This window comes from Aedes aegypti, chromosome 3, assembly GCF_002204515.2.
Source record: "Aedes aegypti strain LVP_AGWG chromosome 3, AaegL5.0 Primary Assembly, whole genome shotgun sequence".
NCBI classification, from domain to species: domain Eukaryota; kingdom Metazoa; phylum Arthropoda; class Insecta; order Diptera; family Culicidae; genus Aedes; species Aedes aegypti.
In genome coordinates, this window is record NC_035109.1 from 136,583,054 (window position 1) to 136,608,172 (window position 25,119).

The 25,119-nt window shown below is 43.1% G+C and overlaps 1 protein-coding gene across 4 annotated transcripts in view; it reads left to right on the top strand.

Moving 5' to 3' along the window:
- The window catches only part of LOC5575615, a 984,994-nt gene that overhangs the window by 914,643 nt on the left and 45,232 nt on the right, over window positions 1–25,119 (top strand). For all 4 annotated transcript variants that reach the window (XM_021853786.1, XM_021853785.1, XM_021853788.1 and 1 more), the window contains 2 exons: window positions 24,240–24,384; window positions 24,579–24,728. In XM_021853786.1, the coding sequence (XP_021709478.1) occupies window positions 24,240–24,384; window positions 24,579–24,728 (295 nt within the window). The remainder of the gene's footprint in view (window positions 1–24,239; window positions 24,385–24,578; window positions 24,729–25,119) is intronic.

The window sequence follows — 25,119 nt, forward strand, 5'->3', positions numbered from 1 at the left end:
AGTGTCAGAAAAGGACTCTAAGCTGAACTGTACACTATGGCCCTCCGAACATTTAGGGCAAATGATCCTCCAGAAATCTAGGGACTTGATGTCTAGCCCTACAAGCCAGCCGTAAAAAAAATCAAGCAACAAATAATCATCGAGAGAATACGAACCGGGATAATCGACGAAGAAAACAGCGACGAAAAGTGACGATGATTGACCCAACAGCTCGCCGTCGGGTGACCGAAGTCCTTGAACTTGAAGCATCGCATCGGTGGCCTATCTGCTCATATGACGAGTTTCATTGGACATATCGACCACTCAATTATCATCTTGACTTTCTTTACCAGTTTGTTCACCATGTCAACTGATAGTCGAATCGCCACTGACAGTTTGCCGTCGTACGTTTTCCTCAGATTGCCATGGCCTAATCTCCAAGGCTGCATTTCTTACGCGGCTCCTCACTCACCTCGTCCACGATTGTCATCTTGTCCAGATACCTGCACTCAAAAAAAGCTTCCTGAGTAAGTGCTCTGTCGTCCGTCTCGTTCTCTAAAGATTTCGCGACTAGCCCCTGATAAATCGATCTCTTGACCGCTGGGTCACTCTTCAGCTCGAACAGCATATCCCATTTCTGGGTGCGTCGCGTTCTAACCACGTTTTCTCCGAGGTCCTTCAGGTTCGGATTGTTCTTAACTTTTCGAAGGATATCTGTTGTTGGGTCTCTTCGCTTTCTTCTTCTCTTTTTTTTTCTTCTTCACCTACTCTTTCTGTTTCTTTTTTTTTTTTAAACGACGTTTTTCCATCCGTCATCGTTTTACGGCAAAACTTTTCCTTGCTCGCTGCGCTGCTTTTTTGGGACTTCCTTTTCTCCTGTTGATTTTTTGTCTTGCTTCTTCGTAGGTTTGTCACCTCGTACCTTCGGGGTCCTAAGTTTGTCAGCCGCTGCTTGCTCCGTAACCTTTTTCAGCGTCTTTTCGGCAAGCTCTGGTCTCATCCTCAGCGCTTTCTGCTCGCTCATGGCAGCGTTGACAGAGGATTTGATGCTCGTCAACTTGCTCTTGATATACATATTGTACCGGTCCTTTACGAACTGAATGAGTTCATCGACCCTATGAACCCTTGAATTTTCAGGTTGTTTCCCCTTTTTGAGAAGCATTATTGCTTGATTTCAGCATGTGCACTGGACTCTGAATCCCTAATCTTCCTTGCTGTCCTTGTGTCTAACATTGCTTAAAGCTACTGCAATATGTCGGTAGATTCTCCGTGGCACCTTACCGCTTTTCTGCAACGCGCTCGCGTCCTCGACTCCTGTTGTATTGAACTCAATTGCATCGGCACTGTTTTGGACATTCTCCATTTTAGTGGGTTCCCTTTCTAATCCGCTATCCTCGCCAGTCGTAAGTAGTCGCCTTCGTAATCCCATGGTGATGTATGCAAGCAGTGACGCCATGCTAGGGTAGACCCGGCCCCTTATGGGGTGCACCACCTAACAAGGCGGGTTTAGACCGTACTTGGAGGCCTGACAAGGTTTTAACGGGGCGAGGGCAACAAAAACCATTAACCCACTCGCCGTTTCAGGGAGGTGTAATCCATCCTTATGTGCTTGCGGGCCTGTGGGTTTTTGTAGGAGTTCAACCCCCGCCACGTCCTAAGCAATCTTCCCTTGGGCTATCTGGAAACCGGTAATCTGGATCCAAGGCCCGGTCAAGCTAACTTGTGGTTTTACATTGGCACAAGGCAACAAGTCCTTAGCTCCCACCGCAATGACTCCTACGGTATGACATAGATGAAGGACTGCTGGAGCACAATGAAAGCAGCCATCAACGATGCAGATAAGAGCAACGTCGGATACGTGGTACGGAGTTAGTGAAACAATTGGTTCGACGAGGAATGTAGGCACATTCTGGAGAAGACGAATGCAAGGCGGGCGGTCATGCTGGAAAAATGCTGGAAGTTTCTCAACAGAACGTGGAACAGGGTGCGAGGAGGTGGAACAGCAGTGCCGGTCTAAAGAAACACGGAAGATCTATCAGAAGCTAAACACATACCGCAATGGTTTCGGGCCTCGAGCCGAGATTTGCAGAAATAAGGATGGGAGCATCTTGATGGACGAACGTAATGTGATCGAAAGGTGGAAGCAGTACTTTGACGACCAGCTGAATGGCGCTGAGAGCGCAGGCAAGTCGGGACAACGGAGGAAATGCCTTCGTCAGTACTGTTGACGATGGAAACCAACCAGCCCTTACCATTCCCCAGCACAAGAACAATAAAGCTGCTGGTAAGGATGGTATCAGAGCTGAACTCATAAAAGTGGTCCCGGAGAGGCTGGCTATTTGTCTACACCGGCTGATTGGCACAATCTGGAAACATAAAAGCTACCGGAGGAGTGGAAGGAAGGGATAATATGCCCCACTTACAAGAAAAGCGACAAGTTAGATTGTGAACGAGCTATAACCATCCTAAATGCTGCCTAAAAAGTGCTATCCCAGATCATCTTCCATCGTCTGTCACGTGGGATGTTATCAAGCTGGCTTCGTTGACGGTTATCTGTTAAGATGTTAACCAAATAAATGAAATAAATGTTATTCGCTGCCTGCGACTTGATAGTAAAGTGATGTTCATGGCACAAATAATTATTGCTACCAATGGCTATCGGATAGCTTTCGATGAGTCTAGCCAAGAAGCCGTCGATTAAACAAGAAAAAATAAGAATTATTCAGACAAGAACCGTAAACTTAGCACACCACAAATTCACTTCAAGTGCTGCTTTTCATGTCGTTTCCCAAGCTACAACTTTAATGACTTTGATGTATTAATCAACGTTGCAACACGGTTGGCTGGGAAAGAGTGTACTGTGTGTACTCTACTGCCGGTGGTTCACTATCCCATTCGTCACTGCTCTGCAGCGCAGTGACAGCCACTATGGGAAGCTGATTGGCCAAAACTCTTAAACTGATATCTTTAGTGTGTGTTATCGAGGTTCCCCATCAAGAACTTCACCTGCATGACTGTTGTAGAATATGTGGCAAGGTACTTTTGGGATGTTCCTTAGAAATATACTTAGTTAGTAAACTTCTGGCTTGATTTTCAGAGGATTCATGGATTTCAGAGTAAGTGGAGGAATTAATGATGCATTTTAAACCGAATCCCACAGAAGACCGGATATACCCCTGAATGTAGGCCAGTTTTATGAGGGAAGGTGTAGGGGTGGTAAATTTTTGGCAGAGAGGTTTGCTGTTTGGTTAGCAGACTGCCTATGTATCAGGTGTAAGGAAAGGCGTCCTATAATTATGGAAGAACGGAAGTGTAGGGAAACGGGTTTTTCCGTCTGTGGTTCTAGCAAATGCTATGAACTATTATAGATCAACTGTGATATATTAAGGTGAAACATCTCGGAATTCAAAGATGGCCGGCACAATGGCCGACTTCTCCCCCTACTCACGTTTTCAAAGGCACAAAACTGGAGAAATAGTTGGCAAACGATCCTGATCTTCTTATTTTAAACTTTCTGCTAGTGCACAAAGCCAAAATAAAAAGCGCACTGTTGTGGAATGCTTTCTTCGCGAGATTGTGCCTTTGAAGTTTTAGTGCAATCTTAGAAGTTGATTCCAAACTGTTTCACCTTAAGAGTGGAAGATAGAAGCAAGTGAAAGATACAACTACAAAGTATCAGGAAAAGGACGAGCCTGGGATTGAACTCATGACCTTCTGCTTATAAAGCAGAAGCAATAGTCATTGGACCACCAATTCCGTCTATTTGAAAATTTATATTTCCAATAAAAATTGAGTGAAGAAAGAAGTTTAGCCATCATCTCACGACGAAATTTCCCATAGTGAGACGTCATCATCGGTCGACCTGTTTTAAAAAGTTTCCACCCGCCGACGCTTTTTTCTCACAGTCGCACCTCATTATTCACTTTCTTTGCAACTTCTCCTTTTCCCTAACGATCTAAAGTTGGTTGGCTTGCGGCACTACTACTGGCAGGCAGCTAGAATGGCACTGCGTCTCAGGAGTAAAGTTTTTCAATCTAATCTTCTGAGAGTCTGAAGACTGACTGCCGAGCGAAAAGACGTTCAACCGACCGAAGACCGCGACCGGACGGATGAAACAAGAAACTTGACTCGGACAAAACGGCAACAGAGCTAAAAAAAGGATCGTAAAGGATACTGTCACAAAGCGGCTGCTAAAATGGCACCAGAAAATGTAATTAAAAATACCAACGGGTTGGAGCTTCTCCGGGAGGCATCGTGCTCTGCTGCGTGTCACTGTTCTTGAAGGGATGTTATAAAAAAAATCACACCGACCAGTGAGAACCAGGCTCGGACAATGGAACAATTCCGTCGGAAACAAAAAGCTGTATGAAACATTCTCAGACGGGATGGCATTGCAATGTGTAGCAAGATATATCTGTCTTCTCGGAATTTGCTCAGCTGTTCTGACTGACTAAGGAAATCTGTAATTAGGGAAATAAATCTTGGTGTTTCGTCCTGACTGAAAACGAACCTGCTTCAGAGCTTTATGTTCTTATGAGCACTTTTATAGTAATTAACTAGAAGCCTTCTTTATCAATTGACAATTTTTCGAATGGATTCAATTTTCATTTTAACACCCTTTCTGGTGATTGCCAAATTGGATTGGACCAACGAAAACCAAATCAGTCATATCAATTTGGATCTCTTGAAGTGATTAACAATCGCATAGGGTCGGTGTTCCCTTAGTGGACAGTCCCCTATAGTCGCACTAGTGGCTTTTTACGGCCTTTTTGCTATAAATCTTTTCAAAACATTTTTTGACATGAAGGTCAGGAGCTATTTATCTAAGTACCATTGATACACAGCTTGATTTTGTTCAAAAAATGATCGAAATAATTAGTTTTGCTTAAAATTTGAGCTCCCTTGCGCCTATAGTAAACCTATTGTTCCTATAGTAGCACTACTGAGAGAAACTATTTTCTATCATACGAAATAATTGATGAATTAAGATTTTTTTTACTTCAAACGAAAGCTTTTGATCCACACTTTGTAGGAAAAATATAAAAGATTTGTAAAAATACGGTTTTGATAAGTATTTTGCCAACGCCGTGTTGCTAGTGCTACTATAGGAACAGAAATTAGAAATAGTGCTACTATAGGCACATGTATTCCTATAGTGGCACACGCGATAATAAATACAAAAAATTGAGTTTTCGTAGTTTTCATATTTTTCCCACAAAACCAAGATAAAAAGCTTTCAGATGATGTAAAAATAATGACGCTAGCGTTATTTTTCGATTTTCTACAAATTTTTATTCTTAGCTATGCGGCTATTGGTACATCGACCCTAGCAGATAATCTTGAACAAACATTCATGTTTTATGTTTTATGTACAACTTAACAATCTCTGTTTAATCAGGAAAGTAGCAACTACAATGTGTTATGATCTTCATGATTTTGCCCATTTATCTTCCAAACCTCATGGATACAATAACTGCCTTAAAACGGAGATTGCAATCAGTGTACCGACAAAAAAACCCGGAATTAACCAAAATTAAATTATCCTATTGTGTAAAGCTCTTGATACCAAAGGCTGCCACAGTCTACCGTCTAGCTGCTGAGATGTAATCTTCAGTCTCATGTAGACTTGCATATATGAACCTACTCACAATCTCAGGGCGACAACGAGGACGACGTCAGTTCCAACTATTAGCCACTAAACGGCCTTCAATCGAGAGAGAGCGAGAAAGAGTGCTTCGGTCCAGATTAGGTCTGAACGAATTCAGCCGGAAGCCAGATTACAAGACCCTCGATTTAGTGCAAAGGGCTTTCCTCTCAGAATCACACACCGGCAATCTCTCTGTGTGTCTAAATGGGTTTACACTTTAGCCGGAAAATGCCCTACGAAGCCAACGTCGTAGGGTAGATGCACCGGTTTTCATAAAGAATATACACCGCTTTACACATTCACAAGATAGAGCTACATTCATTTACTCGTCCGATAATACCAAAATTAAGAGAAATGATTCATTTATAGGTCTATTTAGGAGAGGCCTTCCTTAGCCGAGTGGTAAGAGTCTGCGGTTACAAAGCAAAGCCACGCTGAAGGTGTCTGGGTTCGATTCCCGGTCGGTCCAAGATCTTTTCGTAATGGTAATTTCATTGAATGTCCTAGGCATAGCGTATCATCGTACTTGCCATCTGATATACGAGTGCAACTTTGGCAAATAAAGCTCTCAGTTGATATTTGTAGAAGTGCTCATAAGAACACTAAGAGATATAGGCTCTGTCCCAGTGGATACGTAATGCCAAAGAAAAAGTAGGTCTATTTAGGAATCATATTTTTAAAAATGATTTTCTCCTTGTCTGACCAAAACCTGTACCTCTACCCCAGTGGAACGAAGCCAAAAATCGAAAGCCAAAAAGTTTCTTGTTGGTTTTCATTATTGCCAAGCGCACACACCACTTTTCGAAAGCCATTTGCAGCAACTTTTTCATTCGTATGGGCGCCAAGCAAAGGTGCCTACCAGTCTACTTTTGCTGCTGCTGCTGCAAGTCAGATTCTGCAGACTGCAGGAGTCCGGAAGACAAACAGGCGCCCCAAATACAACTTTGTCGTTGTTGGCCGCTTGTTGCTCTGAATGGATGCTCCAATGACGAAAACGATGACAAACAGAACAAAAAGTGCCTCAAAAACAACGAACCACTTTTGCCTGTGCAATTGTCGTGGCAAATTTCGAGCGTAAAGTTCGCCCTGGGGAAAGAGGCGGATGTTCCGTAGGGTGCGGCTTATTATTCGAAAGACCTCAAACCCCTGTATTATTATTAATTTATTTTGTTTTACATCAATTAACTTGATAAAACGTCGTCAACAATATTTCGCCAACTCACTCCGTTCATGACCGCTTTTCGCCCTCCTCGACTGTGACCCACGCTCTCCAGGTCCTGGTGCACCTGGTCAATCTACCTAACTCGCTGCACCCCACACTTTCTTTTTCCGAATGGATTCGTGGCGAACACCATCTTTATAGGGCTTTTGTCCGGCATTCTTTCAACATGCCCTGCCCAGCGTATCCTTCGTGCTTTACCTTCACGATACTGGGTTCGCCGTAGAGTTGAGCGAGCTCGTGGTTCATCCTTCGCCGCCATACGCCGTTCTCCTGCACGCCGTCGAAGATCATCCTTAACACTCGGCGTTCGAGAACCCCAAGAGCTTGTCCTCCTCGAGCATAGTTCAAGTCTCATTCTCGTAGAGGACTATCGGATTTATGAGCGTTTTGTACAACGTGCATTTGGTGCGAGGGTGAATCTTTTTTGACCGCAGTTTCTTCTGGAGCCCATAGTAGGCACGACTTCCACTGATGATGCACCTTCGTATTTCCCGACTAACATTATTGTCAGCCGTCAGCAAGGATCCGAGGTAGACGAACTCGTCCAGCACCTCAAAGCTATCCCCATCTATCGTAACACTGCTGCCTAGGCGGGCCCTGTCGCGCTCAGTTCCGCCTACCAGCATTTATTTTGTTTTCGACGCATTCACCACCACTCCGACTTTTGTTGCTTTGCGTTTCAGTTCGGCTCTCCGCATTACACCTTCAAGCGCAATATTGAATAACAGGCACGTAGTCCCTGCCGAGACTCGTGAGCTTCCCGGGAAAGCTGTTCTCGCCCATTATCTCCCATAGCTCTACATGGTCAATTCTGTCGTATGCCGCACGAAAAAGATCTGGTCAGCTAAACTGACGTAGCCAACGCCCTCGCTGTCCTGACCCTGTGTGCATGTATTCTCTGCGCCATTAGGATGTTCATCATAGTGCTGCTTCCACCTTTCGATCACCTCTCGTCCATCCGTCAAGATGCTCCCATCCTTATCCTGGCACATTTCAGCTCGCGGCACGATCCCTATGCGGGACGTGTTGAGCTAATGATAGAATTTTCTCGTTTCTTGAGAACGGTACAGCAACTCCATCTCTTGGCATTTCACCTCTTCCAGGCGACGCTTTTTGTCCCGGAATAAGCGGGTTTGCTGTTTTCGCTTCAGTCTATATCGTTCCACGTTTTTCCTAGCACCCAGCTGCACCATTGCAGCCCGCGCTGCATGCCTCGTTGAAACAATCGTTTCTTGATCTTCCTGCCATATATCCCACAATGCTTTCAGCAGCGTCATTAATGGCTGTTTTTACTGTCCTCCAGCAGTCCTCAAGAGGAGCCATATCGAGCTTGCCCTCATCCGGCAACGCTGCCTCAAGATGCTGCGCGTACGCATTGGCGACATCCGGTTGTTTCAGTAGTGCTAGATTGTACCGAGGCGGGCATCGGTGCCGTACTTCGTTGATGACGGATAGTATTGGGCGCAGTTTTACTATCACCAGGTAGTGGTTTGAGTCAATGTTAGCGCGTCGTGGTCAATTTGTGATTCCGTCTGCTGCGGTGATCTCCAGGTGTACCAATACGAGAGGCTGTGCTGAAAGTAGGTGCTACGAATGGCCATGTTCTTGGAGGCGGCAAAATCTATCAGTCGTAGGCCGTAGAGAGATTTGCAGTTCCACGTACCGAGTTTCCAATCGCTAGTCCATTTACGTCGCTGTGGTCTTTGCCGATTGTTCTGGTCCGTATTCTCTCGTGGACGTTCCTGTGCTGATGTGTTTTTATGGTTGGCTTGCAGGGCCTGACACCAACCCTCTACATTTCCGGAGGACCATTCCCCCTAAATGTTTGGAGAGCCATAGTGCGCAGTTTAGCATAGAGTCCTTCTCTGACACTCGGACGATGATCAGCCGCCTCTGACATGGGAAACAGACGCTGTTGTGAGCCGCTCCTAACATGGAGTACAGACGCTCCGGGTATTTCCTGTCATCATACGATCAAAATGCCCACCAGGGTTACTTACTAGATCTTTCCTAAGGTTACTCGTACCCCGGCCAGTACCATGAGGAGATAGTGATAGGAGATGCTGAGCAAGAGGTTAGATACTACACAAAGGGTTCTATTTTATTCCTGCAGGTACGTGAGGTACCAATGGTACCAACGGTAGTCTTCGGTTCGGCTACCCGAAGTGAAGTTGCCTGTCTTTCTCTTGCCAGCTCGACAACTGGCTTAACTTCCACCATCTGTTCATCCCTCTCGTTCACTCGTCGCACGAACTCTCGAGCACACACAAATTTTACTATCTGTGGTTTTTCCTATCCGAAGATTCCCTCAAGCTGATCCAAACCCTCGCCATCAGCGCCGCAAACTACCAGGTGGCTTGGAACTTACTGGTAGACCACTACCAGAATCCCACTAGACAGAAATCTGCTTCGACCTCTTTAAAGTACCCAGTCGGATTCAACTCGGCGAGCACCTGCCAAACTCGTTAACTCCGTTCTAGGTTGGGTCGAATCGGGAGGGATAACCAACTGCCGTCATAGCGAACGTCACAGATCTACACCGTCTGATGGAGAAATTTTTGGTCATCGAAGAAGGCAACTACTCCACCAGCTATTCCGTAGAAGAAGGCACATTTTTGCAGTTTTTTTGACATTAATTTGATTGCAGTAAGTTTAGAAGACATCTTTGAGTAGAAAAAGATATTCTAGATCACACTCCAAACTTATTTTGTTTAAAAAACCTCAAGAAATCCTATTTTTTAACCATTCTGCATGTAAATCAAATTTCAAAGCAATGACCGCAATGGAATATAAGTGAGCCACCCTAATAAAATATCACGAATCTAATGAAGGAAATGCCCTACGATGATGAAAGAGGTGATAAAATACTATTGTTTTTAATATCTCATTCAAATTATGATTTTTCGACAGAAAGGCCCACCCTAATTTAAAATAAGTGAATCACCCTAATCAAATACCACATAGTAAATGTAGAAAATGGCTTACGATAATGTGAGAGATGTTCCAATACTATTGTCTTCAATATTCAATTAAAATTATATATATTTTTTTAACAAAAAGGACCACCCTAATGGAAGGTAAATGAACCACCCTAATGAAATATCACATATAATATGCTTTCAGTGGCCAACAATGATGTAGTATATGTTTCAGGACTATTGCCTTGAATTTCTCAGAAATTGAATTCAAATCGTTCATTTCAAATTCAATTCACGCTCCCAACTCAAAAATTTACTAAATCCCAAAAAGTCGATTTTTTCAAAAAAAAAAAATCAAATAACACCAGATCTCGACGTTTCATGCATTTTTAAGACATCTGGAATCAAAAAAAAAATATTTCGAATACGGAAATTTCATGTAGCCCTCCCCTTGGGAGATTTTTCATGGGTCAAAAAAGCCAAACTTTGACCGCTTTGGGGGTCCACTTAATGAAGTCCGATTGAGCTCAAATTTTGCATGGAGACTTTTTTCGAGGAGACAAAACTTTTGAGCACAACCATTTTTTGAAATTCGAAAAATCGATTTTCATTGGCACCCTAATGAGCATGAGCATGATTGACCACCCGCAGATGCTCCTCAGTTATTGCAAGAACAGCTGTACTTAAACAGGGAACCAACAAACGCTACTCGGGATCAATAGGATCCTCAATGTGTAAGTACTGGTGCTCTCATTATTATAATAAACAATAACGGCGCACAGTGGGACGAAACTGAAAATTGACGGTCAAAACCTCTTAGAGGCGTTTTAGCCCATATGTGTCTTCGGGACATTGTCTTGAATTAGCATCCCGAGTAATAATAAAAAATAATTTTTACATTAGACTTAATAGGGCACCCGATCAAAAAATATTTTTATGAAAAATAAATTTTGGGCGGTAATTACTTCAGCAAAGTTTTAGATCCTTTCATTTTCAACAACTTTGCTGAAGATACTTGATATTTTTGACTTCGTTTTCACGGTAAATTTTTTAAATTTAACCTATTTTATTATAAATATCAGTTTTTTTACCATTTCTATGCTCAATGTGCAATTTATGAACATGACATGTTCTACAACATTTTATATATTACAAAAATACACAAATTTGCCGAATATACCAAAGCTGTGAAATCATCACATCGAAAGATATAATGAAATTATGTTAAAATTTATATAATTTTCGACCATTTTTCAAAGCAAATTTCTCCTGAATCGGCACTTTTCGGCAGCCATATTTAGTATAATTTGATGCCTTAATATATCAGCTAAAGCCTCATGGTAATAAAATGATCGGGTCTAACAGGGCACATTGATTTCAACTATTTTTTGACAAGCTTGGAATTTCGATCTTACATAGTTTTTTTTTACCCTTTTTTATACTCACTGTGCAATACTCTGTATTTATTATATCACGAAATAACGTATTAAAACAACACTTTTGTCACACTAAAGCTCAATTTTAGCGTCAAATCGTAGTTGTCGATAATTTGGCTTCTGTCACAATGCGTAAAAATTTTAAAAACAAATAGACTGAACCAAGTGGTTTTCAATGATTTCAGGAAAACGCACCCCAGGCATTTGAAATATCAAAATATTTGCATTAGTTTTTTGTGATGATGCAACTTATCTATTTGATGAAACGTCTGTATCAAAATACCATCAGAAAAATAAAAATTAATGGAGGTCCTATCATATCTCTATGACACCAAAATACCATCTGGTCCAGTCTCTCTGAACACCGATCATATGTATTTTATGATAAAAAGCAAATAACAATAGTGCGTGAAACATTATTTTACCAGTTAAACACAATTCCTCTCATTTTTCAACCATTAGTTTGTTGTGTCGGCAGAAGTAAACTTATGTCCGAAATTGCTGATACATAAAAAACCTACCTAGTAAATTCTCAAAAATAGTATTTATTTTAATAAAAACATTGTTTTTTTATGCAATACATTTACAGCTTGTCAGTTTATACAAATGGCTTCGACATAGTTGTACAGATTTGTGATATAAAAAATAACAGAATATCCCAAGTTTATTGATTTCACTGTGAGCACACAATAGGTCAAAAACTATCTGATGTCAAAATAGAATTCCATACTTGTCAAAAAATGGTTGAAATCAATAAGCCCTGTGAGACCCGATCATTCTATTGCCATGAGGCTTTCGCTGATATAATAAGGCATCAAATTATACTAAATATGGCTGCCGAAAAGTGCCGATTCAGGAGAAACTTGCTTTGAAAAATGGTCGAAAATTATATAAATTTTAACATAATTTCATTATATCTTTCGATGTGATGATTTCACAGCTTTGGTATATTCGGAAAATTTGTGTATTTTTGTAATATATAAAACGTTGTAGAACATGTCATGTTCATAAATTGCACATTGAGCATACAAATGGTCAAAAAACTGATATTTATGATAAAATAGGTTAAATTTAAAATTTTAACCGTGAAAACGAAGTCAAAAATATCAAGTATGTTCAGCAAAGTTGTTGAAAATGAAAAGATCTAAAACTTTGCTGAAGTAATCATCGCCTAAAATTTATTTTTCAAAAAATATTTTTTGATCGGGTGCCCTATTAAGCCTAATATTAAAATTATTTTTTATTATTACTCGGGATGCTAATTCAAAACAATGTCCCGAAGACACCTATGGGCTAAAACGCCCCTAAGAGGTTTTGACCGTCAATTTTCAGTTTCGTCCCACTGTGCGGCGCCGGCTGCGTCCGAATGCTGGTTGATTTGGGATGGGAGGGGAATGTTGACGTGTTACTTGCTTTATGGAAGCCGAGGAGTCCTCTACACTTTCACATGTAAACACTGGGAGTTTGGATACGGGGAAGGGATTCGTTTTGGTAAACGATAAATATATAATTTGAAAAGAATGCGCCTAACCGGATTCGCGACATTACTCGATAAACGCATCGAACGCCGAACAAGTGTTCGTCACTCGCCCTCATAGGAGCAAACGACAAGATCAAACGATCAAACACTACTAACACGTTCTGCGTTCTGGCCTATTTTCCCGGAAAACTCTAGATGAATTTTCACGATTTCTCTATATACCTCAAACTTTGAAAATTCATATCTCCTGAACTATGCATCGTAGAACAAAAGTTTTTTAGTGAAATCGAAAGGAAATTTTCTCAGCAATCTATGAATATAAAAAGAAAAACATTTCTCGGAAAATTTTTCACCATGGAGAAAATTGTCGGAAAAATAGCGAAAAAACTATCGTCTGTATCATGAAAAATTTTCAAAAAAATATTTTTTGTTTTATCAATCCATACTCTAACTTTCGTCCATAGACGCCAAAGTGGTATCTTTTACCGTTTAGGCGACAGAACTGAAAAACCGATGACCACCCGCACGCTTCCCATAGGAAAATGTGTTCTATAGTGGGCCTCATAACCGTGCGCTAACGGCGGCAGTAATTTACACGCATTGTAAGTGTAACACAGTAAACCATCCTTTCTTTTCCAGTCAGAAGAAGCTTTTCGTCAATCGGACCACTCTCCATTGGTCAGTTGGGTGTTTTGTGTGCCCTTCATCAGCAACGTTATTTAGTATTAAAGCTAACAGCCTCTATGAAAGCCGCACGGGAAGTTCTTGTTACAATCAATCATTATGGTAACGTTTGAAGGATCAAATCTCAAGATCCACTTTCTTTGAAAACTTATGAATATATTGTTAATAAGTTGTTTCGGCCAGGACGTCTTTCCTACGTTGTGTCTTTTACGATACAACGGACGGCAAATCAAGCGAACGGCTTCTCTTTAACAGATTTATTACCACTGAGAGGCAGCATGCCTACTCGGTGGAGAAACGAAAGAAACTACATTCTTACAAATTCAATGGGTGCGTTATATAGGCGCACGATACGGCCAGACAAAACATACAATAATTATTCATTACGCGCGTACGCTTCTCAATACAGTTTGGCGCGCTGTTGGGTTGGCGCCAACTGTAGAGGCTGCACGCTGACTGGCAGTGGAATATTCCACAGCAGCCATCAATGGAACAATAGATAGCGTCCCTGAGTGTTATACAGTCGATTGATATTATATACATGCAAATACTATACTATATTCTTCCAAGGAACAATCAGAATTTACATCAAATATATCACTTTGTATAGAAAACAAAACTGAAAATTTATTTGCGCGCTTTTAGTTAATTATCTAATCATTTGATAAATTGAACAAGAAAATTAAAAATAGCACTTTATGTATGCATTAATATCCTTTTTGCTTGGCAACTATATGATACTGAGCGTCAAGCATGGGAAACACCTACTCAGTTATTGTGTTTCCCTCACTCGCTTCCACGCACAGTCGGGAGCGAGAAAGCCGTTTTTTTAACCAAGCCGAACGTTTCAATTTCCAGTACCCATTCTGTTTCTTCGGTGAGCACTTAGCGAAACAAAAAACGGTATCTGATCAGTCGAATGCAATACCAAAATTCGGACAAAGGACACACATTTGAAAAGGGCCCAAGAGGTCTTGAGCTTTTTTTTTCAGAAACGTTGCTGTTGAGCCCTTTTTAGCCCGCCCACGCAAACTTACCCCACTATCAGAAAGATTGGTGTTAGCTCTTCCTGATAGTGGTATTGGTGAGCGTGATCGAGTTGAATTGGGTTCAACAGCGGCTTGCAAAGCCAATGTTTACCAATGTCGATGTGCCCTTTTGAAATGTTTGTCCAGGAATGATTGTTTACATTCTGATTCCGTTCGAATGACATTCGGGTTTGAGTGCTAATGAGCGTTCACTGACTGGCAGTCCACACCACGGAATGATTCAATGAGTATGAATCCTCTCAGTCAGTTCAATGCATTCGGCGAATGGATGCTAAGTGCATTAACTCGTGCCACGCAGATACAAGTGTATTGGTATTCACTTCTCTTCGCGTTCCTTCCGATTGTCGCTTTTACACAATTGGTTTCGACGCTTTCATGCTACAGCTACACTCCGCCTAGGACGGTTCAACTATCACTGAATGTTCGATAGCAGCAGATTTTTTGCTATTTTTCATCGGTGGCGTTCGGGTGAGTGAGTGAATTTTCCCATGCTTGCTGAGGGTCAGTTCCTATTACCTATATTATTGCTGTTTGCATTTGAGATTCAAATCTTGACTAAACGTCTTCCAAATGCGGTAACACAAAGCATTCAAAGGACACCTAGCAACGATAATATAAATCACTGCCGCCCTAGCAAGAAAAATCTATCTTTGACATCGCATTTCTTGTGAAAAATCTTCCCGCGTTTGGTGTTCCCGCATTTGATATTTGCATTTCAAACGCACACAGCAATATTAAATGTTAGGATCGTTTAGTAGAAGCATTAACCTAAGAATGCTAATGTCGCTACTGGTCGTGTTACCAACATCTAGTTTGCCACGCGCTGACAGCTTGAGTACCGGTCCTCAAAGTGTCAAATTAATGTTAAAATCATCCACTACAACATGGCATCGAACAAACAATGAAAAGATACAGTTAAAGGTGATAATAAACTAATTTAGTTTTGAGAGAACAGCGCCATTAGCGTTCTACTACTAATATTTCTATTGATCGTTTTCAATTGAAGACTGTTGGTCTCAATAGTAAAGGTTACGAATAAAGGACATACAAAACACCCAAAGGAGAGTGCTCCGATTGACGAAAAGCTTCTTCTGACTGGAAAGGAAAGGATGGTTTACTGTGTTACACTTACAATGCGTGTAAATTACTGCCGCCGTTAGCGCACGGTTATGAGGCCCACAATAGAACACATTTTTCTATGGGAAGCGTGCGGGTGGTCATCGATTTTTCAGTTCTGTCGCCTAAACGGTAAAAGATACCACTTTGGCGTCTATGGACGAAAGTTAGAGTATGGATTGATAAAACAAAAAATATTTTTTTGAAAATTTTTCATGATACAGACGATAGTGTTTTCGCTATTTTTCCGACAATTTTCTCCATGGTGAAAAATTTTCCGAGAAATGTTTTTCTTTTTATATTTTTATTAGATTGCTGAGAAAATTTCCTTTCGATTTTACTAAATAACTTTTGTTCTACAATGCATAGTTCAGGAGATATGAATTTTCAAAGTTTGAGGTATATAGAGAAATCGTGAAAATTCATCTAGAGTTTTCCGGGAAAATAGGCCACTATATTTTTTTTGAATTTCACTTTTGGTCATGTATTCACTAGCTACCAGTACCAAGCTCTGGTGAAGATTTCATGCAAATCGGAGAACCTCCGGCCCAAATCGTCCGATAATAAAAAAAAATCCCCTGACAGTTCTCAATTCAATCATGGCCCAAAATCCAGGTATACCTTTCCAGCTGACAGCAATGCTGGCAGTTTTTATGGCTAGTAATAAATCGTTAAACGAAAGATTTCACATAACGTAGGGTAGAAAAGGGAGTTAGTTGAAATAAAATTAATCAGTTATATCCAAACCATTATCGAGTCAACTTCAAAGTTCAATAAAAGTAAAGTGGTCGTAAAGTACTTAGAGATTGAGTGATCTTGTGGTGCCTAGTTCAGAAAACCTTACCAAGTCCGGTAGTGCCAGAAACGTCCGTGTGTGAACCCAATTCCTCGCCGAAAACCACGATCCTGCCCTAACATCTTGGTGCCGTGACCAGGATCTGGTTTCCTCCCAGAAAATCCGCCATCGCATCACGGGCTTCGACGCTATCTACCGCCATCGTTCCGCACTATTGTGTGCCCCATTGGTATTCTTCAAGATCGCCATCTTCCCCGGAGGCTATTGTGTTCCATCGCCATCTAGAAGCTTCTCCGGAGTTCCAGCTTGAGTTTTTTATACAAGACCTAATACAATTAGGCACTCGGTACGTATAATTCCGAAGTTGCGCAGAAGTGTACCGCGGGTGCCTTGAGATCTCCGTATTTTTTCGATTTTCATCCCCGTTCCGGATTTCACCGAATATTCTGGAAGCGTGCCCAGCCGTTCCGTTGACACGGCTATTGTGAGAGTGACGGCGCCATTGCCATCCGTGTTCCGAATACCACCCGTAGAGCTACACCGCCGGATAGGAGAGCCGTTGCAGATTTTGAATTTAATACAAGGCTTAATCCTAGCCTTTCGAAGGTTAGTAGCGCTCCAAACTATCTACTCCATTTGTCCGGCTCTACCGGGTCTTTCTCTGTGTCACCCGATCTAGTGTGTCCAGCGATAACCAGTTTCCGTAATGGCGGACGAACGTACGAGACAGCAGCTCATCAACCGACGTACCACACTCATCGCTGCGCTTGGAAGAGCGGAGCAGTTCGTCGAGAAGTACGTGGCGGAACGGGATAGAGGCCAGGTGAAACTACGTCTCGAGAACCTCGATACCGTGTGGATGGGATTGGAGGATGTGCAGACCCAGCTCGAGGACACGGAACTCACCAATCAAGGTATGGCACAGAACCTAGCTTTCCGTTCCCACAACGAAACCCGCTACTTTCAAATAAAGGCTGCTCTTCAATCCTATCTCCCCATTGTACCTCCTTCGACAAACGCAATTCCCCAACCGTCTCCCTCTGGATTGTCCGCTATCAAGTTGCCGACTATTTCTTTGCCGGAGTTCGACGGAGACTATAACAACTGGCTAGCCTTCCATGACACGTTCGTCGCTCTAATCCATTCCAACCCCGAGGTTCACGATATCCAAAAGTTTCATTACCTCCGTGCTGCTTTGAAAGGAGAAGCAGCACAGCTTGTCGAATCAATTGGTATCAGCTCCGCCAATTATCCCATCGCTTGGCAAAACCTTGTGTCTCGCTACGCTAATGAGTATTTACTCAAAAAACGCCACTTACAAGCCCTCCTCGATTGCCCCCGAATGAAAAAGGAATCCGCCGCTGCATTGCATTCTGTCGTTGACGAGTACGAACGCCATACCAAAACCCTTCGTCAACTAAGTGAACCCGTAGACTCGTGGAGTACTATGTTGGAGCATCTCCTATGCCTCCGACTCGACGATAGTACCCTAAAAGCATGGGAAGATTTCGCTACGACCACCACGAACCCCGACTACGCTTGTTTGATCGACTTTCTTCAACGCCGCATTCGTGTACTGGAATCTATGTCCGTGAATCATCAAGCGCAGCCTACTCCCAATCAGCAATCATCAATGTTTCGGCGCCCCCCATTCCATAAAACCGTTTCCCATGCTGTAACTGAAGCTACTCCACGAAAATGCCACTCATGCGATCAACATCATCCACTTTTCCAATGCCCACGATTTGAAAAAATGACCGTTGCCGATCGTCTAAAAGTCGTCAATGACCAGCACCTCTGCCACAATTGTTTTCGCCAAGACTACCTCGCTCGCAATTGTCAATCAAAATTCTCGTGTCGTCATTGTAAAAGGCGACACCATTCATTGCTCCATCCAGGCTACCACCCATTCGATAATGATCAATCATCCACCACCTCTCGACCAACGTACACACCGAAGCCTATCGCCAAACAAGATACAGCAGCAAACCATAACACACGTCCACCCACTTCCACCAATAATGCTGTCAGTGCTCCGACTACCAATTCATCGCAAACATCAAACGCCAATGTTTTGCTTTCGACAGTAGTACTGATGGTTCTCGATTGTAATGGGCAAGCGCATCCCGCTCGAGCTCTGTTGGATAGTGGATCGCAATCTAATATCATTAGCGAACGACTATGCCAGCTTCTCCGACTAAAGCGAAACAAGATAAACATCCCTGTGTTCGGTGTCGGCGAGTCCTCCTCCAGTGTAAACCACTCTATCAGTGCCACCATCAAATCGAGAAACTCCAATTTTGAGATTGGTCTCGATTTCCTCGTCATGCCCCGTATCACGATAGATTTGCCCGTTGTTTCTTCTCTGGCGAACGACTGGTGTGCCCCGAAGAATCTTCCGTTGGCCGACCCTACCTTCAATAAGACCGGTGCAATCGATATGTTGCTCGGCGCGGAGCACTTTTTTACCTACGTAAACCCTGGTACCCGAATTGAAGATAACGAAAGTCCCGTTCTCATAAAGACCGTTTTTGGCTGGATTGTTACCGGTAGAAACTCGGCCCCTCTTAAATCGCCCCCCGTAGCATGCCATGTATCATTTTCCGATCCCCTTCACGAAGCCATGGAGCGCTTTTGGCTCCTCGAGGAAGTAGATAATCGTCCGAACTACTCGGTGGAGGAACAGCAGTGTGAATCCCACTATGTTTCCAATGTTTCACGTACCCCAGAAGGAAGATACATCGTCCGTTTGCCTCGCCATCCCAATTTTGACCATTTGCTTGGTGAATCGAAGTCCGCTGCCCTTAGACGCTTCCACTGCCTGGAGAGACGTCTCAGCAGGGATCCCCACTTGATGGAAGAGTACCACAATTTCCTTTCCGAGTATTTATCACTCGGCCATATGCGGCTCGTTCCACCGAGCGAAGAGGAACCACTGCATGTACATTATTTGCCCCATCATGCCGTAGTGAAAGAGGCTAGTACCACCACAAAGGTACGTGTGGTCTTTGATGGATCGGCAAAAACGTCCACCGGATATTCCCTTAATGATGCCCTCCAAGTTGGTCCAATTGTCCAAGATGAGCTTTTAACCCTAGTACTCCGATTTCGGAAGTATCCAATTGCTCTAGTAGCGGACATCGCAAAAATGTACCGCCAAGTGATACTTCACCCAGACGATACTCCACTGCAGCGGATTCTCTGGCGTTTCCACCCAAATGACCCCATCGCCACATATGAATTACGAACGGTTACCTACGGATTAGCCCCTTCGTCCTTCCTTGCCACCAGAACCTTGCAGCAACTCGCTGCGGACGAGGGACATGCCTACCCGCGAGGAGGCCCTGCGCTCAAGAAGGGATTCTATGTTGACGATTATATTGGACGAGCGGAAACAGAGGAAGAGGCAATTGAAACACGAAGGGAACTTGACGAACTTTTGGCCAAAGGTGGATTCCAACTAAGAAAATGGGCATCCAACAACGCAAAGGTACTGGAAGGACTCGACCCATCGCAAATCGGAACACAACCAACACTGAAATTCAACGCCGAACCCATCAAAGCACTCGGGATATGTTGGGAACCTGGAACTGACCAACTACGATTTGACTCGACCCCAATTGTAGAAAACGATCCGCCAACGAAGCGCTCAATACTCTCTGCCGTTTCAAAACACTTTGATCCGCTTGGCCTGACCGCTCCTATCATCATACGAGCAAAAATGCTGCTTCAAGAACTCTGGTTACAGCCTTGTGGGTGGGATGATGAAGTTTCCGACTCCATTCGAACCAAGTGGAACAACTATTGCACTGATCTGCCGAAGATTTGCTCCTACCGTGTTAACCGATATGCATTCCAGCCAAATTCCACCGTCCAGCTGCATACATTTGCGGATGCATCCCAGCAAGCATACGGAGCTTGCATTTATGCCCATTCTACAGACGAGAAAGGTTCGATTAACGTCCAACTGATCGCATCAAAATCGAAGGTAGCCCCCCTCAAGCGAATTTCTATTCCCCGGTTGGAGCTATCTGCTGCTGTTCTTGCTGCTCGCTTGCACCAAAGGGTTTCCCAAGCCTTGGACATGCCTATCGCTGCTTCTCATTTTTGGTCCGATTCTACCGTCACACTCGAGTGGCTTCGATCTCCTCCCTACACCTGGACTACCTTCGTCGCTAATAGAGTTTCCGAAATCCAAACAACAACACAAGGATCCTATTGGCATCATATCGCAGGGAAACAGAATCCAGCGGACCTAATCACAAGAGGGATGAGCGTCGAAGAGTTCCTTTCTAGTGGTTTGTGGCACCATGGACCAGCCTGGCTAACAGCACCTGAAACGGAGTGGCCAATTAGTACCCAACAGCAAAAAACACCTGAAGAAATTCTAGAGCGACGTAGAATGGTGGCGGCTATCCAAAACAAACCCGAAGTGAATGAGATTTTTGACACTTCTTCGTGCTATAATAGATTGATACGAGTGACAGCATATTGTCTACGCTTCATCCATGCTTGTCGTCGTCAAACTACCCCGTCACCCTATCCCGAGTCAGATGTGATAACAAATGCGATCACCGTAGAGGAAATGTCAGCAGCGAGAATGAAACTTATAAAGCTAGCCCAAGCAGACGTTTTTGCAGAGGACATGAGGTACTTGGGGAAGGGGAAGGTATTACCCAAGCATTCGAGCATACGCCTTTTGAGCCCATTTATTGATGAGTTGGGGATTCTTAGAGTCGGGGGCAGATTGCGTTTGTCAGACCAGCCTTACATCACTAAACATCCCATCCTCCTTCCAAATTCCCATCCATTAACACGGTTAATTGCCATGCACTACCACATGAGACTACTGCACGGTGGCGGCCGTGTAACCCTAGCGGCCATGCGACACGAATTCTGGCCCATACAGGGTAGACGTTTGGTCAACAGCATCGTACGGAATTGCTTCCGTTGTTCTCGAGCCTCACCCGTTCCCGCCAAGCAACAAACTGGACAACTACCTCTGCAGAGAATTACACCAAGCCGACCGTTTTCCGTTACCGGCATTGATTATGCCGGCCCGGTATACATCAAGGCAATCCACAAACGCGCTTCACCAACCAAGGCGTACATTAGCGTTTTCGTCTGTTTCGTCACGAAAGCGGTACACTTAGAGCTGGTAAGCGACCTGTCTACACCAGCATTTCTCAACGCTCTTCGAAGATTCGTCGCTCGTCGTGGTTGCCCCACACACATACACTCCGACAACGGAAAGAACTTCGAAGGAGCCCGCAATGAACTACACGAATTGTACCGAATGCTACAGCAAGAGAAATCCACCAATTCGATTGCCACACACTGCGCCAACCAAGGTATCCAGTGGCACATGACTCCTCCGAAAGCCCCACATTTCGGTGGGTTGTGGGAAGCTGCCGTCAAGATCGCGAAAAAACACTTGTATCGGCAGCTGGGTAATGCAAACCTTTCCTTTGAGGACATGTCGACTGTTCTAACGCAGATAGAAGGTGCCATGAACTCTCGCCCGTTGACACCTTTGACGGAAGACCCAAATGACCTGGCCGTCCTCACACCAGCTCATTTTCTTATCGGTACCACACTGGACGCCCTACCCGACACCGAAGTCAGCGAAGTTCCAATCAACCGACTGGATCACTATCGAGCTCTGCAGCACCGAGTTCAACGATTTTGGCACCAGTGGCAGACCGAATATTTGCAAGAGATGCAAAAGGAAAACAAAATCATCGCTCCTAATACTGCAATCAAGCCTGGTAGGATGGTAGTCGTCGTAGATGAATTCCTCGCTCCCGTCAAGTGGCCTCTAGCGAGAATTGTCAACACCATCGAAGGACCAGACGGGCTCATCCGAGTCGTCGATCTCCAAACCAGCAAAGGAACCATTCGCCGTCCAATTACGAAGATCTGTTTGTTGCCTTTCCTAGAAGAATCCTGAATTATAATGTAGAACTAGAACTTGTTTAGTAGATTAGGCATCAATGGATTGTTTTTGTTGTGATAGGAGAGCTTTTGAGTTGAAATTTATGAATTTCAGGTGGCGGCGATGACAGTTCTCAATTCAATCATGGCCCAAAATCCAGGTATACCTTTCCAGCTGACAGCAATGCTGGCAGTTTTTATGGCTAGTAATAAATCGTTAAACGAAAGATTTCACATAACGTGGGGTAGAAAAGGGAGTTAGTTGAAATAAAATTAATCAGTTATATCCAAACCATTATCGAGTCAACTTCAAAGTTCAATAAAAGTAAAGTGGTCGTAAAGTACTTAGAGATTGAGTGATCTTGTGGTGCCTAGTTCAGAAAACCTTACCAAGTCCGGTAGTGCCAGAAACGTCCGTGTGTGAACCCAATTCCTCGCCGAAAACCACGATCCTGCCCTAACATCCCCAGATACTAAAAATCATGAAGATTGAGCCGTCGCATGCCTAGTTTTGGTGCTGAAACATAGTGGTCCCATATTACGGGTTTTCCGGTGGCCATTTCGGTGCTCAAAAAAATCAGAATAACCATTCATTCATCCTTTTGGCAAAATACCTCCAAACATAAAAATCGTAAAGAATTGGAAACCATTAATTTGGTTTGGGCCTAAATCCAAGTAATTTCATCGAATTGTCCAGATTGACCACTTTCGGGATTCCAGGAACTGGTACCATACTGGACCGAAATTTTCAGGTAATGTGCTCCGGTAATAGGTTCCTTATTACTAAGAGATTTGATCCCAAAATATCCATCAACCGAATAGTACCGATGTGAATCACATATACAAAACTGCGATGAAAATTTACTTTTTGGATGTTCCGGGTTTCCGGAACTGGGTATGAATAAGTAAATGATTTGAGAATCTCTATTCACAGTCCACGTGAATACCTATTCAGCTTTATAAGAACGGTTCAATTCACTTTTTTATTTACGAAACTACAGGTTGTCAGAGTAAGGGTCTCTAAAGGGACTTTTTTTCATATATAGCAGGTTTTCGGTGACGACAGTGACCAAATCCGGATCTCCGGGAGGATTTCTTAAACAAGACATATGAGTTTTGTTGGAATTAATTGAAGGATTCCAACAAAACTGAAATCAGTAAATACACTGATTTTATCGAGCTATTTGAATGTTCGGGTCGAAAACGATTCATGTTTCCTCAAGAATAAAATTAAAAAAAAATGTCAGAAAATTGCTAATTGCTAGGTAATTTTGATCAAAAGCTTTATTGATTTGAATTTTGAAATGGGTCGAAAAAGACCCAATGTTCTTACTATGGTTGAAATTCACCTTCAAGTCACTTGTTCCACCTCTAAATCTTTTTGGCTCAAACTTTGGGATTTCTCTTTTCATTCTGAAGAGCACACGAAATTTTGATTTTGGAAACTGGTGAGACACAAGCCGCACCCTAACGTCCGTTTTGCACCACAGTGCGCCGCATTTCTGCTCAATGTTGGCTCCGGCTAGGAAGTTTTCCCTTCAGAACGACAGGCGCCTTACCGCCAATCTTGGCGGTGCAATCAGTTCACCCAGAGCAAGATTTTCCACTTCGATGTCGCGAAACTAAATATCCCTCGAAACAGTGCAGTGGGTGTCAATGGCCGAGGGCTGCCGCAACCAAGTGTTGTGAGTGGCATAATTAAAGCTAATAAAAATGCAATTAGCGTTGCATTTCCAATTATCCAACCATTGTTGAACTTATCGGGATGGAGGAGTGGGATTGGGGAAGTCTCAGGCGGAATAAACGCTTCCGTATTTTCCGATTGGATGATAAGAAAAAAGGATTCAGACTGAATAACTGAGTGACTTAAAAGTTTTAGCAAAAGTGATCTAAATATAATTGAAGCTTTAAAAAAGTAAGACTTATATTCTATGTCCCTGTGTACTTACATGTTTCCTCATTCTATATATGCTTACAGACGAGAGTTTGGACTGGATCGCTTTGTGCCTGCTTCCTTGATCGATGGAATGAAACGCAAGGAACTCCGCCGTCTGTTGGGACATTTTCTCAAGCTCAACTCCCAGATGACGGGCTCTTCGACGAAGATGTTAACGCAATTACAGGTAAAACTCCACCACCCCTGCCCAACACACTCTTTTCAGCTGCCTCGGCAGTAACGGGCGCCGCTAGTCTGGCGATCGGCAAACTTTTCGAATAATCTTAATTCTTGTTTGGCAGTTTGTCTGTTTGCCACATCCTGAACTTTTCCCCCATTTCTCTAACGGATTCGTATTTTTCCACGGTTTCGTTCAACTAGGCGAAAATTCATTATCTGGATATAATCTCCGGGCTGCCGAGTTACGGTGCGAAATGTTTCAGTACCAACCAGCGAGATGGCGTTGAGCGGGTCCTGCTGGTTAGCCCTCGCTTCGGGCTCAGCCAGATTGCCGGCGTGCGGAATACGGTGGTAAGTAATCGGAACCGGAAGAGGGAGATGTGATTGTTGTTCTAGCGTTTTTTTTTTTTTTGGGAGCCGGATTTATTTCTATGCTGCGACGTGACGTTTGGTCGTGACAAACGACGAGCGTTGATTTTATCCAATCAGTGCATTTTTGGGTGTGTAGATTGCGCGTTGTTACTACACGAAATCATGGAATTGAACCAAATGAGTATGAGTAGTCTTGTACTCCAAGTCGTAAACGTAAACCCTTTGAAGGACAATTCAAAATCATAGAAGTTTAGGGAAATTAATCGCTTAAAGTTGTGAGTCATCCACGAAAATCTTGGAATGTAAGATATAAGAACTACGAGTGTAATCAGTTATTCCCCGATATTTTCAGAATGTAGTTTTTTAGCAA